Genomic DNA, 18,093 nt, shown 5'->3' on the forward strand with positions numbered 1-18,093 from the left:
GCTAAGTATTTTAAGGAATTTTTTACGAGATCAGTTCGATTTTATAATTTTATATTTCTCAGTAAGATTTTCATATTAAGTTAGCAGGAATGTTAAGTAAAATTACATGTTAAACTATAAATTTACAAGTCACCATGGAATTCTTACGTAAAATTACATTATCCAATTTGTTGATATTATTGTGGATCATTAATAAATATCTATTTGAAAAATAGTTTTCCTCGACCAAACCAAAAACTACTAGCCAAAAAAATATTTTTCTTCCAAGTAAACAAGAGAAAGTTAGAAAAAGCAGATAGTATGCGGGAAGCTGTAGTCTGGGAAGCGTGAGACTGCAAACTCCACCCACGCCTCACGCGATCTCAGAGTTTTCCCCTGTCTTCTCACGCTCTTTGCGGACTATTGAGTATCTCAATCATAAAGGGATTTAATAATATTCACTCTCAAACCCATTAATTCTCTCTTTTTGCACCTCTGTACATTTCACCAGATCTGCAGTTCCCCACTGCTTCATCCATATTACTTCAAAGGTTAGCCCTTTTTTCTGTGTCAATGCATTTGGTAATTTAGCTTTGTGGATTAAATTGAGATTGGTTCAATTTAGTTAAGCGTACGATCTGGTTGATACTGTAATCTGCAAATGTTTAATTTAGCAACGGAAATATGAATTCAGCTATTAAACCTCAACTTCTATTGAATTTCCAGTGTTCTTTGGAAACAATGAATAGGAGCCAATTTCCTGTGTTTGCGCAATTAAAAAAAAAAAAAGGTTACATTGGTGTGAACAATGTGAGATGATGATAGGGAGATAGTCTGTGAAGTGTGGAAGCTTATACTAGCTTCCATTTCATCGAATTAGCTTGCCCGTTGGATCTTTCTGTGTCACTTCTATTTACTTTCCAGAATTTGACATTCAAATAGGAGCTTCTTTAATCAAGGGAGACAAAAAACACGAGGCGCTTTCTTCCCATATGCTTAAGCCTTGGTGGTCAGAGTTACTCGGTACCTCTGTTGGTGGGAGGTAGCAGGTACCCGGTGGAATTATCAAGGTGCAAGCCGGCTGTGAGGAGCTTTTTTAATTTTGCTGATAGTAAGGAGCTTTCAAAGCTGATATTTGTGTTACTTTATCTTGGTTCTTTACTTTCAAGGCTGAATTACATGATGCGGTTTTTGTGGATTATTTATTTCGTGTTTTGTGATTGTTACTCATTGCAGTTGATGGTGAAACAATTTAATCCCTCCTACTTTGAGGCAAAAGCCGAAACAATGGAGGGAGATATTAATAGTGGGGCTGCAGATAATCACTCGGAAGATGCTAGCAAAACGGAGAAACAGTTCAATAACTTCAATATTGAGAGTAATCATGTAAAGGAGAACGGAATTTATGATGGTTATCAACATACAGGTGATAGCCATGATGATCTTGTACAAATGCTTGTTGAACTCAATTTCCAGAATGAATATCTGAAATCTCAGATTGTGGGGTGGCAAAACATCAACCTGTATTCTGATGAATCTGGCCAACAAGTGAGAGTAGTTGGGCATGAAAATGGGGCAAGTGATAATTCATTTGATCTTAATGAGAAGATAGAATCCTTGGAGAGGGAACTTTTGGAGGAAAAACAAACACGAGGTGCGGCTGAGGAAGCACTAAAGCATGTTCAGACTCTATACTTAGAAGCAGACACAAAGGTCCAAGAGCTGTCTGCCAAAGTTGCTGAAGGTTGTGATTTACTTTGACTTCTATTTTCATCTTCAAGTTGCTTAAATTCAACATCAAATATAGAACTTGAGCTTTGATGATAAGTTCTAAAAGTGTAGTGATGTATTTTCACTGGTAGTTGCAGATTCTTTTGGTTTTCTTTTCTTAGTTTCAATCGATAAAGCAGATAAGCTATTCTGAAGTCGATAAATGGTTTGTTTGAATAGTACAACATAAGATGGATCAGGAAATAAAAGAACGTGATGAAAGGTACTCAGAGCTAGACTCAAAGTTCAACAGACTTCACAAACGAGCAAAGCAGCGCATTCAAGAGGTGCAGAAGGTAAATTCTGAGATCATCCTCTTTTATTTGATAAGTCTGATGTCTTTCATTAATATCTCATCAGAACTTGGTCAACTTTACTAAAGTTTTTTACATGTACAACACTTTCGGAATTCTAGCAAACCATCCATTGATAATAGTATTTTCTCACAAACCAAAAACACAAATGAAACCGAAGAGGACTTTTGTTTATGGATAGGTGGTTATCAACTCCTTCAAATTTTACTACTCTTTTCCCTCCAAATCGTCCAAAGATGAGAATTTCAACTACTCTTTTCTTCTTTATATGCATCTTCCTTGCCCTTCAGCTTATCGTTGCCTTTGCACTAGGAGTCACCCATGATATATTGAAGAGGGGGCACTATGGACCATAACTCCGACGTGAAACTCTGTTCCCCCCCCAAGAAGCAAAACACACACACACACACAAAAAAAAAAAAAAAAAAAAAAACCTCCGACGTGAAACTACATTGTAGAGGAAGATAGCCTACTCTTCCATTTAGGTTGAGATGGCTGCTTAGTTGTTGGATTGGTGTTGATAGTAAGTTACTTATGCTCAGTAGACTGTCCCTTAGTTCAAAAGAATTGTAGCTCAAAAGAATCGGACTAGTTCACTTGTGAATCTGCCCTTTGTGAATTACAGCATTGTGGAATGGTTTAAGAGCTGCTGATTAAAAACTTAAGTGTGTCCTTGATGAAAACAAGTCCAAAAGTAGAGCTCAATTCGCCTGAACTTTAAATCAACTAAGACAAGCATGAAAGCACTGTTTGAATAAAGTGGAGGAATCATGAATGTGGTCATGATGTGGTCTTATTTTCTTCTCTTCCTAAAGATGCAATTGGCTTGGAAATTAAAATTAAAAATGCCGTGGACAAGTTAGTCAAGTTGTCCATTAGTTGTTTTCATTTATAAAGCGAGAATCACAATAATTAACTGTTCTTTGTCGAAGTTCTGTTTATTTAGGAAAAAGATGATCTTGAGGCCCAGTTTCGTGATGTCAATGAGAAATCCGAGCGTGCGGCTTCTCAACTGTCTGCATTGCAGCAAGAACTGGAACGCAGTCGACAACACGCTCAAGAGGCACTGAAAGCAATGGATATGGAGAGACAACAGTTACGAAGTATGAACAACAAGTATGTTCTCCTCATGAATTTAGTTGACACTGCTCATCTACAAGTGATTTTGATGGATTATCTGCTTATTATTTTAAATTAGCTTTAAAGGAAAAAAGAAAAAGGAAAAGAGCAAAGAGATATCAACAGAGCTACATGTCGAAAAACTTCTTGATTTTCTTTTTGATGAATTAAGAAGATTTCATTAAAATTGCATCAAGAAGATGCAGTAGGTAGAATAGAAAAGAGATGAAGTAGTTATCTACTTAGCTCCAATATATGAGTAGCTACCCTAAGATCAGGGAGCAAACGACGTCCAAAAGAATTTCAGTACTATTTATAGGGGTCAGAAAGTTCCAGCTAAACAAGATAACCAAGCATCTGGCTTTCAAGGAGTATGTTGGAGTTGAGATACCTTAAAACAGCTGAGTTTCGTCTCTATCCAGATACACCAGAAAATAGTTGTTGGGATCATTTTCCAGATCCCTTTGATGGCATTATCAACTCTACAATAACACCAGCTTACATATGCTTCTTTAATTGTCTGTGGCATGACTCAACTTAGACCAAAAATAGAATAAAAGATGCTCCAAAGGTCGAATAACTTCTTGATTGAGCTACAACATTATCCTTTGAGCTCCTCCAGTGTCCATATACTAACTGAGCAAATAATTTTTCAAGTATTTCTGACTAAGAAGTTACGTACGTGGACAGACTGGATGCACGCCTGACCAGAATGAAAGCTGTCTCCTGCGACGCTTTCATGCTTTTGACTTCAATCGATGATCATTTATGGTTCTTTAGTTGGTTAAAATATGTGAAGGCTTTAATTTTTGTCAATTTTTTTTATCAAGAACATATGTTTGCCTCCCCTGTGTGACAAGAAAGTGCCACTGTTGCTCAAAGGTAAGTTCTAAAGAGTGGTGGTTAGACCAGCAATGTTATATGAGCCAGAGTGTTGGCCGTTAAGAACTCACATATCCAGAAGATGAAAGTAGCAGAAATGAGGATATTGAGGTGGATGTGCGGGCACATTAGGATGGATAAAATTAGGAATGAAGATATTCGGGAGAAGGTGGGTGTGGCTCTGATGGATGACAAGATGCGGGAAGCAAGCCTCAGATGGTTCGGGCACGTGCGGAGGAGAAGCCCGAATCCCCCAATGAGGAGTTGTGAGCGATTGGCTTTGGCGAGTACGAGAAGAGGTATAGAGCGGCCCAAGAAGCATTGGGGGAGGTGATCAGGCAGACATGGCGTGGCTTTAGATTTCCAAGGACATGGCTCTTGATAGGAAGGTGTGGAGGTCGAGCATTAGGGTTGTAGGTTAGGAGGTAGTGGAGCACCTTTATACTTCGTACCAAGTGAGAGGCTAGTCTGATAGGGTTGTGTCCTAGACTGCTACTGGTTATTGTTGTGTCCACACTGTTCTCTTACTTTTCATAGTACCGAGCCTTACGTACGTGTTATTCTTATTGCTTTTCATCTATTCTCTGGTACTTATGATGCTGCTATTATTTCTATGGTTTCTGTTGATGGTACTGATATATTGTCTTTTTCATCTTCTTGAGCCGAGGGTCTATCGGAAACAGCCTCTCTACCCTCTTGGGGTAAGGTCTGCGTACACTCTACCCTCCCCAGACCCCACTTGTGGGATTTCACTGGGTTGTTGTATATGTTTGCCTCCCCTCTTATTCAGCTTGCATTCTGTCAATCTGTCTTATCTTTTTCACATAGAAATTGCTCGCTTTAATTATAGAATCAATGTTCTCTTTTTTTTTTTTAAACGCAAGCCAAGTCCTTATTAGATAGTTACATCAGGCTCTGGAATAGTCAATTTTGTTTAGACGCAAAGCTAGTTCATGTCAACTGATCCCTTACGTTCTATTGATTTTGTTATATCAAATAATTGCAGTATTCCTGTTCTGAATGTGAAACTTTCTTTGAGATTTTCTAATCTTAAGATACTTTCTATCCTTCTTATTTTCACTTTATATAATTGTTGATTTTTAGGCTCAGAGACAACATTGAAGAGCTGCGCCGTTCTTTGGCACCAAAAGAAATTGCTCTGGAGGCATCACAGCAGGCGCTTTTAGAGAAAGAGCAGGTATGAAGCCATAAGAAAGTTTTCACACCATGTGTCAAGTTACATGCCTATAATCAGAAATGGTGTCAATTGCTTAATGGCTTCCTGAGTCAACCTTATGTCTTTACCCATCTTACTTCTAAGCATTTCTTAGTTCCTTTTGGCACTTGTATGCAATTTTCTGTACGTAGGTGGTTAAGCTCTAAGTTGAAACAGGAATATACCCTGCCACATGGGTGCTCACACCTGACACACACATACCCGTGAAAAAGTAAAAAAAGAAGAGACAGAAAGGAAGAAATGAAGGCGGAACAAGGGAATAGGAAGAAATAGGACAACCAAATAGGACTGGGTTGAACCATCGCTAATCTACTTATCATGTTTGGTAAACTAAAAAAAAACTTAAGAATCTTTATTCCCTCTGCATCACAGATAAAAAAGGGAGAGGGGAATGGAAGGGAGATAGGCAGTGGGCCCTGGAATTAAGGAGAGGACAAAGACATTTAGGACACTGTACTGGTCTGAAAGAAAGGAGGGAGACAGTTAAAATGCTCCGTATTCTTTTCCCAATGTCACTGTAGTGCTCACTGTTTTTATTTATCAGTTCTGCAGAATAAATCTAGCCCTTCAATCTAGATTATTCGAATTAATTGTTCTGCTTAAATTACATCAAAGGCAAGCTCTTCATTAGCTCAACTATCCCATTTGCTCGGCATAGATCATCACTTGAGTTGTCTTCACTTCCCTCAGCATAAGGTCGGGATTGGAAGATCCAATCTTAGTCTTGAAAATGTAGTGTTGGTCTTTGTATCTGACGATAGGAAGTTTCAACTTCCTTGAAGCATAGTGCGAAAAAGTCTTTTGACTTTCATTGTGCGGGTAAATGGCTATATAGAAATATTATTAGTAAAACTGAAAGAAATAGGACAAGGCCAGGCTCCAGTTTGAGGTGGGCTCTCGGAGGAGGGATAAGAAGAAAAGAGTCTGATTATTAGCATCAAGATTGGATTCAGTGCTAAATGTTTGTATGCCCAAAGCTGGTTCCTTGTTATAGACTTTTGTGTTATTGGAGGCTTATGAATTTTTATCCTTTGCTATGTCATTTCCATGTTCGAGAAAGCAATTCTGAAATCAGATAACCTAAGTGATGTCTGAGGCATTAGATGAAAACTTTCAGATTAGTGAGTAGACAAGTTGATCTGGCAGAACTCATTAAACCAACAGATCAAGTTGATTTGGCAGTGTGGCATTTGTTGATCTGTGCTTACCTTTTTTTCTTTTATAAGAAAATTGTTAGTAAATTTACTATTTGTCTTTCTTTTCACTGGCAAAAGGGCGTCTTTAAAGCTCTTTAAATTTGTAAATACTATTGTCAAAGGAGAAATAGCTCGAAGAGTGCCAATTATCAGCTGCGGCTTTAAGTACATGGTGCCGGAGAAAGCTGGTTTTGAGAAGAAAGGCAAGACGAAAAATCAATAAGTATAATGTAAGAAAAAATTAACTGTAAACAATGAAGTAGTGGATTGGGAACTGCAAACATATGAAATTTGTGAAGTAAAACTCATGTCAATCAAAGTTAAGAACTGTTCTAAATCTCCAATTCAGATGCAAGATACAATTTTAAGTTTAATTCAGATACTTGCTAGTTTTCTTATACTAAATATTAATTTCATGTTCTTTTTCACTCAATATTCATCCATAATATTATTAACTAATTAATACATCACTCTATCATCGTTATCTATCATATAGTGTTACTCACTTCAAGATAGATCCCGTGGGTTTAGAGGCGACGACCATGGTGCATTGAAGCTTGCATAAGCGGCCAAGCTCTTATCCACCTGCTTTCAAGGCGTAAGCGCGCCTCAAGCTGGCCTTTAACTAACATGACTCGACTCTTGAGTTTTTCTTAGATTATTAGTTTCTGATTTTATTGTTGTCCCCTTGTGTCATTTCAGATAAATGTATTTAATCCTTTTGAGATTGAGACAATGTTAATTATTTGTTCTCGTTTTAACAAGATATCTAGTAAAAAGAATCCACTTCTTGAGTTATTTTTCGGGGTTTTCCACTACTATAACTAATTGCACTTCATGTGTGGTGAGGTTATGTGATTTCTTGTCTTTTGTATTTAATCATCTTTAATAGATTGCTAGCTGCCTAGCTGGGTTCAGATTCAAATCAGTGTAAATCTCTGCAGACTTCATATGTGGATGGTTGTCCAGGGTTTTATTCCAGAAGCAAAGACACATTCTGTCTTTTAAATGGCCTCGTGTTCTTTCCGGTTTAAATGGATAAGATTCAATATAAGTCTATCAAGGTCTGGAGAGAAGCTATTGTATTTTCAAGGAGAAATGAGAAGTCAATTTGAGGACCAGGAATCTCATATTGGATAGAAAAAGCTAGAAATAAAACAGTTGTGCAATTCTGAAATTCATGATATTTGTAATGTTCATGGCCTTATCATGGTATAGGTGGCCTATGTTTAAGTTCTCTCTCTGATACATCTCTTGAACTTGGAGGATCTTTGCTTTTCTTAGCATTTATGTAACTGAATCTTGGTTTGCAGAAATTAGAAGAGATGGGAGCATTGCTGCAGGCAGCAGATGAGAAGAGGCAAGCTTCACTTGATGACCTCTCTTCAAAGCACCAGAAGGTACAAGGGCAGTATTAATGCTGATCGTGCTTTAGCTTCTTTCTTTAGTCCTGAGTAGTTTATTTCCTAAATAAAATTCTCTTTTATATCAGCAAAGAGAGATTCTGGAAGCCCAAATTACTGAGGCATTGGCTGAAAGAAGCAAAGCAACTGAAACAATCTCATCCCTACGGGTAATAATTCTATTCCTAGTTGTACACAAGAGGTGGAAGGAATACAAGATATTTAAAACAACTTCATCTTGCTCATCTATATTTTGGTAATTTAATGAGGCATCAACGATCTGACAAATGACATCATTTATATTTCTTGCTCAGCCGATTATTGGTTCCATAGCATTCTCAGGATCCTGTCTATTATGCATTAATTGTTCAAGTTTTGTATCTTCTGGATATACGGAGTTTTAGTGTGTTTTTTTCCTTGTAGACTCTGATTGCGGAGAAGGAGTCTAAGATTGCAGAGATGGATGCAGCTTCCAGTGGCGAAGCAGCAAGACTTAGAGCTGCTGTTGAAACTCTAAAAGGAGACATTATTCATCTGAAAAGCGAACACGTATGAGCTGACACCTTTTGCCAATTTGACCTTAAAAGTCATTCCTAATTGATGCTTTTCGGTTCATGTCAGTCATTCGAACATTACATTATTCCAAGACAATAAAGTTGCTAAAGTTCCACTCGCTTTTGAGATTGCTAAATTTGAAAAGGAAGTTACTACTTCAATTGCAGTCAAACACCTGATAATGGGCTTAATGGTTGGGAGTCTAAATTATACTTGTTACTCTCTGCCTACCAAAATTTCTTTACCAACCCGTCCCTTTTTAGTTGAGTAGAGGAAAAGGTGGTGGATGAAACTGCTGATCTTCTGAAGAATAGTGTTGCAGTTACTCCTTAGCAGTCATAATATCTAGCTTCGAGAGCCAGTACGGGAACATAGTTAAATATGTGCTGGGAATTCCCTTTTTGATTAACAATTTGATGCGTGTCCCCATAAGGGTCAATTCTCAATCTCCCATGATGTAGTCTTTCATGATCAAATTTGGTCATATGTCCATTATTGTTTGTGCTTTTGTCAAGTGATATGTGTAATGGAGCAAATAACTAACTAATTTGGCCTAAACATTTTCTAAATGATTTTCTCTCGTCTCTGGTAAGATGTGTAGCCTATTTTTTTTTTAAAATCTTTTTACAACTGTAATGTTTTTTATTCATTCAGGAGAAAGAAAAAGATAGTTGGGAAACCACCTGCCATTCACTCAGAACAAAGCTGGAGATTGCTGAGAGTAACTGCATCCGTGCTGAGATTGAAGTAGCCAAATTTAGAAGTACATCCCTGTATTCTGGTTATTTACCTTGTTTTAGAAGATGAATTTGGATCTTATACTTGTTTTCCTCAATTTAGGTCAGCTGGAGTCAGAATTATCAGCTCAGTCTCAGGTGTTAAACGCAAAAGAGGCTGAATTGATGGCGACCAAAGAAGAGGTAATTCTAATCTCTTATTCTAACTCGTATTTTTCGTCTTCTCGCAAATGTTTTGGCACCATTTAATTTTATTAAGATTAGGACGACTGAATCTGTATACACATCTGAATTTTAAGATGTTGCATCAAGATCTGAATGCTGGATAATTAAGACTGTTTTTTCCAGCAATTGAATGTTGATACTTTATCTTTATTTAAAACTAATAAATATAATTCAAATAAATTGCTAATAAATATTATATCTACAAAATATTAGAAAATATGTATTAACATGGTGTTATATAAATTGTTTATTTGATGAATCACACTATAAAAACTAGCGGCAGTGACTGGCGGTGGTGGTGGTCGGCTATAATAGCTGTAAGGTGGTGGGTGGTGCTTGTGGTTGTATGGAGGAGATTGGAGATGGTGGTTGTGCAGCTGTGGCCGGAGCTGATAGATATCGGTGATGGCCACAGTGGAGGTGATGGTTGTGCAATAGCAGTTAGTGGTAGAGGTGGTTGGTAGTGGTGACCAGTGGTGAAGGTGGTTTGTGGTGGTGATTGTGCAGAGGAGACTGGTGGTAGAGGCAGTTGGTTGTGGTGACTAGTTTTGAAGGTGGTTTGAAGGGTCAGCACTGGTGGTTGTGCGGTGGAGGCTAGTGGTGGTCAATGGTGGAGGTGGTTGGTTATTTGGTGGTAATGGTTGACGGTTGTGGAGGTGGCTGGTGGTGGAGGTGGAGGTGGTTGGTGGTTGTGGTTGCACGGTGGTGGTTGGGGGTGGTAATATTCACTGGAATTTTAAGTGAACGCTCTTAATGATTTTAAGACTGTGTACAAGATCCGAATTATTCAGACCTATTAATAGCTAATAAGTGGATGTGAAAGAAAAAAAAAAGCACTCAGTAGGCTGACGTTCGATGATTTAGATTCAGAGCTTTGCCTGATTAAAAAAAAGGAATCAGTTTCAGAGCTCCATCAACAGCAAGCATATAGGGCCTTAGTCGGAGATATTCCAAGTTGATGGATGTTTGGATGCTTATTACTCTTTTCTGTTTCTGCTGGTTATTAGTTACTGCTTTCTTTAACCAAAAATCTACCCAAAAAGTATATGCGTTAATAATTTCGTCATTCTTTAATTCCCAGATTATAATTCCAGTATTACTTGTCCATAAACCAAAACCCTCAATAGAATTAGGCGAGTTTAGGATGTTGAGTAACTCGTCATTGACTTTAACTATTTCCTCCATAAGAGTTTGGTATTAGAGAGAGTTTTGTTGCATGAAAAGTGGGCTAATATTTATTACTGCGATACCAAATGTTGACTCAAATGCTCTTTGCTTTATGTATCATGATTTGCTCTTCTATGGTAACTTGCAGATCAGTCGCATTCAAAGTGAATTTTCGTCTTACAAGGCTCGTGCTCACGCACTTCTTCAGCGAAAGGATGCTGAATTGGCTGCTGCTAGGGACAACGAACAACTTAAAGCACTTGAGGAAGCATTGAAGGTACATGCTTCCTGGTGTTACTATATCTAACAAGCCAAATGCTTTGGATTAACAGTTTAACATTAAGGTTGTTTAATTGTTGCTAAAACATTAAAATCTTTGCTCTTTTAGGAGGCTGAGAAAGAGGTAATGTCAGTCTCTTCTGAAAGGGATAAAGCCCTCGAAGATCTAAAGGACACTTTAGCTAATCATGAGAAGGAACTTTCAGACAGGTAATCCGAGTTAATGACTTGTTTCAATGTCCAGATGGACCTGAAAACAAATTTTGCGCGGTTTTGTTTTTGACGTGCTTTTTTCAGACATTCACAGTATGCATCTCAATAAATCTGGTTGCAGTTTGTTTATCTTCTTCTGTTTGTTGAATATTAAGCTCACACACATTGACGTTCTCTTAGCTCATTCACTCCCTCAGGCACAATTGTTTTGAATCTAAATTGTTGAAGTACAGTGAGCTTTTTACAGAGTTGATTTAGTTTTTTATTGCTTAAGGAGAATGAATTAACACACTTATCCATCAAATCCTTTCCAGAGATGAAGCTCTTCGTGCTACAGAGCAACAGATCAGAAGCATGGAAATGAAGCTCAATTCTGCTTTTTCTGCCCACCAAAAAGAGAAGGAAGCATGGGAAATAAACCTTCAAAATGTGGAAGAAACATGGCGATGTAATCTTAATTTATTATGATTATCAACCTTTCTCTTTATGTATTGCCATTTATTTAGCTTCCAAACAGATATATCATTCAAGATACTATTTTGCAGTGAAATGTGATGCATTTAAAGCGGAGAGTGCGGTTACCTCCAGTGATAATGTTCAAAAAGAACTAGAGGACCTCAAACTAAGCTGTAAAAAACTGAAGGTAATGATTTAAAATCATATTATGATCATAACACTTTTTAGTTTTAGTGATACTGAGTTCTTTAACTTGTAGGAAGAGCTTGATTCTTTTCGTGACCTTGCTGATAAGATGATTGAGGAGAAGGACAATGAGATCTCTCGACTTCTAGATGATAATGAGAACCTTCGCCACAAACTTCAGTCCAAATTCTTTGTAAGTGAATCAGTCTCCAATTATCTATTCATACTGTGTCGTTCATGTATCTGCTTTAGCAATGCACCCATTTAACATTTGTATTCAAGCATTCTGTTAAAATCATTATCTTTCTTCTGCAAATCTCAGGCCGATCACAATGGCAATTCCAATGCAGGAGGTATAAGATCTTCAGCACTTTTTAGTTCATTCTACAGTTTAAAAGAGAATTCTTAACTAGTTGCTTCAGTGACTAATACTGCTCTTGGAAATGATTGTACAGTGTATGACAAGCAGGATGCTCCAAATTCGACTACCTCAGCTGCTGAACAACAGATTCTAGTATGGACAATTTTCTAATTACATTACTGTGCAATATTTTCATCAAGTTACTGCGAAGGGGAAAAAAGAAATCAAAAAGAGTGAGGTATAGATGGTATGGGTGGCAACAGTTTTTAAGTCCATCCAAACATGGTCGGACATGCTTTATGCAATTCTTTGAAGACGATAGTTGGATGTCAGGGGACAGGCATTGCCGTTTGATTACGTATGAATGTTTAGGAGTAGGACTGAATTCTATTTCCCGAATCATTTGAGTACATGCAAAAGGTCTAGTGACATACGTGAGGAGAAAGAATTTGTCTTCTTTCCACCTAATAAAGAAGTAATTCTCTGGGGGTTGGAAGTTATCGAATTAGCATTATAAAATCTTGTAGTTACTTGAGGTAGTCCTTGCAAAATCTCTACGTGTAAGAAATTTCGTTCGATAGTTACAACGTGCAAGTTGAGTCATCAATATGGTAATGTTCTGTGAAAGTCTTGTAAATTTAGGTTTTTATGTTTTAATAGACTGCCAAATAATTTCTTAGCCTTGAGGGTGCTATAATGAAGTGGGTATGGTGTGAGGTTTCGATCCCTCAACTCTTAACCAGAGGTGTAGGTTCAAGCCCTAGAGTTGGAGAATCTTTCAGTAGGGCGCATATTACCCCCCTTAGTGGGCCTACCTAGCACGAATCGGGATCAGTTAGGTTATTGAGTTTCGGGTACCGAATGGTTAAACTAGACAAAAAAGAAGAAGGTGGATTCATAATAGAGGTAAAAGGTTCAGCTTCTGTTTGTGTGACATATTTACAGTGGAAGTTGGTAAAGTCATTGGAAGAAAGTATAACAACATTCCAATCTGTAATTTGAGTGGATGGAACTTTTTGAGGTAATCAAAAGCTCTGTATCTGGGTTTTAGTTATTGAACATTAGTTTTTAGCACTCAAAGACTCCATTTCTGTGTCACTAGTCAATACCATTGCTTATTTACACATCTTTGGTTTTCAGGTTTTGGCAAGGCAACAAGCGCAAAGAGAAGAAGAGCTTTCTCAGTCACAACGTCACATTCTCGCACTTCAAGTGAGTTATTCTCTCCAAGAACATCAATATTCTTAAGAGATAGTTCCCTCATTAGACTCTAATGTATTGATTCAGGAGGAGATAGAAGAGCTCGAGCGTGAAAATCGTCTCCACAACCAGCAGGTATGTCTGATATAGAAGTCTTGTATCTGTCAATATACATCATGTTCTGCTTCTAACTTTTGTACTCCATCTCGATAACTAATTCTCTTCTTTCTTGGGGATTGGCTGGGGGAGTGGTTGCTTGAGTTGTTTGGCCATTGGTTTAATGTTTGATTTGGGCTTAGGCAGCTGAATCTTTTCTTGTCGGCTTAGACAACCTCTGTGCTGTCTTTTTACCTGGACTTCTTATGATTTTGATTCTAATGTAATTTTGCTTTTATGAGTGCAGGTAGCTAAGTTGAAAGAAGAGCTAAGAAACATGGATAGATCACAGAAGAGGGAAGGGGTAGATATGACGTATCTTAAGAATGTCATTTTAAAACTTCTCGAGACAGGTAACTTTTCAGTGTTACAGTGAAAAGGTTTAAAATTTGTTCCCTGTAAAAGCAGGATGTTTTTTCAGTTGAACTAAATATTTCCATACGTAATTATTTACTTGTTTGTGATAAATATTTCACAGGTGAAGTGGAGGCTCTGTTACCTGTGGTTGCAATGCTTCTCCAGTTCAGCCCTGAGGAGGTGATATTCTTGTTACCCAATTGTAGTAGCAAACTACTACTTTCATTTCTAAAATATTGCTGATGGTTATGTCAATATATCTCAATGATATTCATGAATAACTGTTAACATAAGAACATGGAGACTTATTGTGACTTGGTACCTTTTAGCTCATCTGACATGGGCAAGTGTATGCATTTTAACTGCAGATATAGGAAACTTATTCAGATAATCATCTTATGCGTCTATGAAATGCAAAATGTAGTTCTATAAAATGAGTAGAAATTGCAAAATGTGCTATCACTTGCGTATATCTTAATTTGGAAGGCATATGCAGCAGAAACTTTTTGCAGTTTTCAGTCTGATGCTGATATTTACTCAGTTAAATACTCCTACGTCGATACTGAGTACCATAGGAGTGTAATAACCTGAAAACCTCATGAGTTTACTCGTGCAGATGCGGAAGTGCCAACAAGCATATCGCTCCTCTATAGAAGCTCAAGCCAGCCCTGCAAAAGATACTTCAGGATCTGGGACTTCACTGTTTTCTAGATTCTCATTCTCTTAACAGCCATTAGATGGTCGCAGAGGTGGTATATGTTGTATAATCCAGCTTCAAGTAGATTGGATAGCCTGGAGCCGACGTGGAAGCAGAGCTGCAGTAGAGGAAATTTTTGTGTTCTTATGTAATTAACAAAGAAATGCCGTGTGAAAAGAGATTTTGTTTGTTGTATAGAACTGATGCAAAAGAAAAGCAGAAAACAAGCAATACGAGATACAGGCAAGAATAGGGCATCCTTTGTCGCTCTTCACTTGAGTTGTATACCAGTGGTATTTCGTTCTTCCATTTTTTCTTTTTGGGTGTAGAGAGAGGGAAGATTACATTTGTTAAAATCATGAAATAATAGTGGAAGAGTTATTCTGAAATCAAAGATTTACGTTCTGATTGCCAGAGGTTATTTGATTACCGCTATGGAGCCAATTGCTTATCACACATTTAAGCGCTGTGTAAGGGGTAGTCATAATTGTAATTAGGAGAAGCTTTAATGTGCATAAAAGCAGTTGCTGGTGTGGTGATTCTCTGGTTGTTGGTGCAATGACTGTAATGATTCTCTAGCTGATTGTCAAAATAAATGTGTATGCTAGACTATGCATCTTGTAAATCCATTTAAATTATACGATTGCTTGTATAACTCGTTTGCTAAAATCACAGAGGAAAAAAAACAATGATCACCCAATATTTATATCAGTTAAACAACAATGGATATTGAAAATTTTCATTGAATATCTATAGTTGGAAGTAAGGATGCACATAGGTCGGATTGGTTCGGATTTTTCAATTATCAAACCAAATCAATGATGTTAGGTTTTTAAATTTATAAACCAAACCAAACCAACAAAGTCGGGTTTTTCAATCTCGGTTTTTCTCGGGTTTTTTCCGGTAAAGTCTTCATAACATAAAATATGTAACTTGTGCTCCAAATATTTCTTAAGTCCTAGTAAAATACAACTATACAATGTGTTTTCGAAGAAACTAACACAATAATATGAGATAAATCATAGCATTATACTAAAATATTCAGTAACAAAAATAAAATAATAAAATTACATAAAACAAATATTGCTAATTAATAAGCCATAATGAAAATTAACATAATCTAAAAATACTATATAGGTCATGCTAAAATAAGTATAGCTAATAAGTACTAATATTAATTACATAACTAAGCACTAAAAAAAAAGATAAACTATGTTATGCATTTTTATTATAAACCAATGTAAAACTAAAATAATTATCCAACACTATCGTTATTTCTAGTATTGAATTGAATTTATTTTGTTAGCATTAGTATTGATTTGAACTTTGTTTGAGTTACTATATTTATGGCCTATAAAATTTATTTACCATTCAAGAATGTTAAGTCTAAACTTGAAATAATACGTTAAAAGATAAAACTGTGAAAAAGTTTAAGAAATATTTATAAATTACATTACAATAAATATTTATATGTATAAATATTTTTTAAAATTATATAAATGTACTATCGCGTCGGTTTGTTTACGGTTTGACTTTTTTTAGTTAAAACCAAACCAAACCAATTATGGTCGGGTTTTATTTTTCAATACCAAACCAAATCAAACCAAACTACATCGGATTTTTTTTTTCCGGTTTGACTCGGATTATCGGTTTGGTGCGGTTTATCGATTTTCTTTGTACACCCTTGGTTGGAAGTTTCAAATGCATTGCAGTATTAAATCTGTTGTCTATGCCTAGATTAAAAGATTAGTCAAATTCGCATGTTATACAATGTGTTTAGCCAAGCAGTATACATGCCACTTGGTCAGGCGCAATCTAGCTTCCATTGCTGTAATTGGCAAATAAGTAGTCTTACCCTTTGGCAGTTTCCATAACTTTGGTCGTCATAAATTCTTTATTTCGTCGGTAAAAGGCGAGCAAATTGATCTTGAGTTGTGGTCTAGTATTCAAATTATATCTATAATAAGGAGGAAGATGCAAAGCAAGAGGGATTCTTGACAACCACGTATTTGACTCGGTAGACTATATCTTAAAGAATGAAGCATTAACAATAGCACGTTTTCACTTGTTATGTTTCCATCAGTGTCTTGAGTCATAGTTGGGGTTGGTGATATAGAAAATGATTGGATCTTGAAGGGTGAATCTTTACTTATCTTCTTTTCCCCTATTTTTCCACCCGAACGAAGGAAAATAGGTTAAGATTCACTAGTTCTATTCCAAAGCACCAGACAGGAGAGATTAAGTGGGTGTTTGAACATAAGAATTGTGAAATTCCGAAAAAAGTAAAAAGGAAATTCAAAATTAAAAATGGTATTCGGAAATTGGTGTTGTGTTTGGGCATGAATACAAATTGAAGTTGTTTTTGAATTTTTGTGAGTGATTTGGATTGAAAATTGTGAAAAATAGCTTTTGGAACTTTTCAAATTCCGAAAAATTCCGAAATTCAACTTCAAGTTGGAATTGGAATTTCATGTTCCGAAAAAAAGTGAAAAAAATTCGAGAAGAAAGTGAATTTTTTTAATGACCAAACGGATCCTATGGGTGATTGACCGGAATGGCCCTATAAAGGGGCTGGTCTTTAAATATTATTCTTTGTCTTTAATGTATTTAGAAAATGACCCCCACCCTACACACGCTTACTATTTGTCATGGATTTTTCTAGGGGCTTTTGTATCTATACCCGGTTTTGAGGTCACAATTAAACCTATACCCACTTTGCAAAACAGTTTGCAAGCGTACGCACTTTACGATCAACTTCAGACTTATCGGGTTTGAAGTTAAAAAAAATTAATCTGAAGTGAAAAAATTGCACTTTAAATGCACTTAAGGCCAAATAGGTTTGAAGTGCAACCAATAGTTTCATACAATTAAGGCTAATAAGTCTGAAGTGAAAAATTGCACTTCAGATGCACTTAAGGCCAATAAGTCTGAAGTGAAAAATTGCACTTCAGATGCACTTAAGGCCAAATAGGTCTGAAGTGAAAATTTGCACTTCAAGTGCACTTAAGGCCAAATAGGTCTGAAGTGTAACCAATGGTTTTATGCACTTAAGGCCAATAAGTCTGAAGTGAAAAATTGCATTTCAGATGCACTTAAGGCTCTGAAGTGAAAAATTACACTTCAGATGCACTTAAGGCTCTGAAGCGAAAATTTGCACTTTAGATGCACTTAAGGCCAAAAGGTCTGAAGTGCAACAAACGTTTTGCTACACTTAAGGCCAATAAGTCTGAAGTGAAAAATTGCACTTCAGATGCACTTAAGGCCAAAAGGTCTTAAGTGCAACCAACGTTTTTATGCACTTAAGGCCAAATAGGCATGAAGTGCAAATTGCCCAGAAACAGAAATTTGTTCTTCGAATTATAACAATCCAATTTACGATTTAATACCTAAATCTACTCCAAATGAGCTCAAATTTGAAACATAACCTTCAAATATCATCCGGAACAAACCTCAATCATCAATTTATCAAAACAACAATAAATCTAATGAACCCATTTTGCAATTTAGAAAAAGAAGAAAAAGAAACCCTAAGCAATAACAAAAAATAAAGCGTCATAACAGCTCACCATTGTAAAACATCATAAACTACATTAAAATATGTTCA

At 36.6% G+C, this 18,093-nt stretch overlaps 1 protein-coding gene across 3 annotated transcripts; it reads left to right on the forward strand.

Annotated features, from left to right (window-relative positions):
- Positions 1 to 223: 223 nt before the first annotated feature.
- Positions 224 to 14,903, forward strand: LOC104098678 (protein GRIP). 3 transcript variants are annotated; one of them, XM_009605474.4, is made up of 23 exons: positions 321 to 530; positions 922 to 1,090; positions 1,216 to 1,723; positions 1,930 to 2,045; positions 3,010 to 3,179; positions 5,169 to 5,262; positions 7,811 to 7,897; positions 7,990 to 8,070; positions 8,324 to 8,449; positions 9,110 to 9,218; positions 9,296 to 9,375; positions 10,733 to 10,861; positions 10,973 to 11,073; positions 11,391 to 11,524; positions 11,622 to 11,719; positions 11,792 to 11,911; positions 12,041 to 12,071; positions 12,174 to 12,232; positions 13,220 to 13,291; positions 13,367 to 13,414; positions 13,683 to 13,788; positions 13,914 to 13,972; positions 14,409 to 14,903. In XM_009605474.4, exons 3-23 carry the CDS (start codon positions 1,219 to 1,221, stop codon positions 14,517 to 14,519), a joined length of 2,436 nt encoding a protein of 811 aa, XP_009603769.1. In that variant the 5' UTR covers positions 321 to 530; positions 922 to 1,090; positions 1,216 to 1,218; the 3' UTR covers positions 14,520 to 14,903. The 3 variants fall into 3 exon arrangements, with proteins under 3 accessions (XP_009603771.1, XP_070051396.1, XP_009603769.1); XM_009605476.4 differs by lacking the exon at positions 922 to 1,090 and having other exon boundaries at positions 224 to 530; XM_070195295.1 differs by lacking the exon at positions 922 to 1,090 and having other exon boundaries at positions 224 to 530; positions 12,041 to 12,065; positions 12,171 to 12,232.
- Positions 14,904 to 18,093: the final 3,190 nt, after the last annotated feature.

This window comes from Nicotiana tomentosiformis, chromosome 2 (genome assembly GCF_000390325.3).
Source record: "Nicotiana tomentosiformis chromosome 2, ASM39032v3, whole genome shotgun sequence".
NCBI lineage: Eukaryota > Viridiplantae > Streptophyta > Magnoliopsida > Solanales > Solanaceae > Nicotiana > Nicotiana tomentosiformis.

What these genes read in the sequence shown, in the direction of transcription:
- LOC104098678 (XM_009605476.4), top strand. Translation starts at nt 1,219, where the DNA reads ATGGTGAAACAATTTAATCCCTCCTACTTTGAGGCAAAAGCCGAAACA. An exon ending in AAACAATCTCATCCCTACGG is followed by an intron (nt 8,071 to 8,323) that starts GTAATAATTCTA and finishes TTTTCCTTGTAG; the next exon opens with ACTCTGATTGCGGAGAAGGA. An exon ending in TGGCAATTCCAATGCAGGAG is followed by an intron (nt 12,072 to 12,173) that starts GTATAAGATCTT and finishes ATGATTGTACAG; the next exon opens with TGTATGACAAGCAGGATGCT.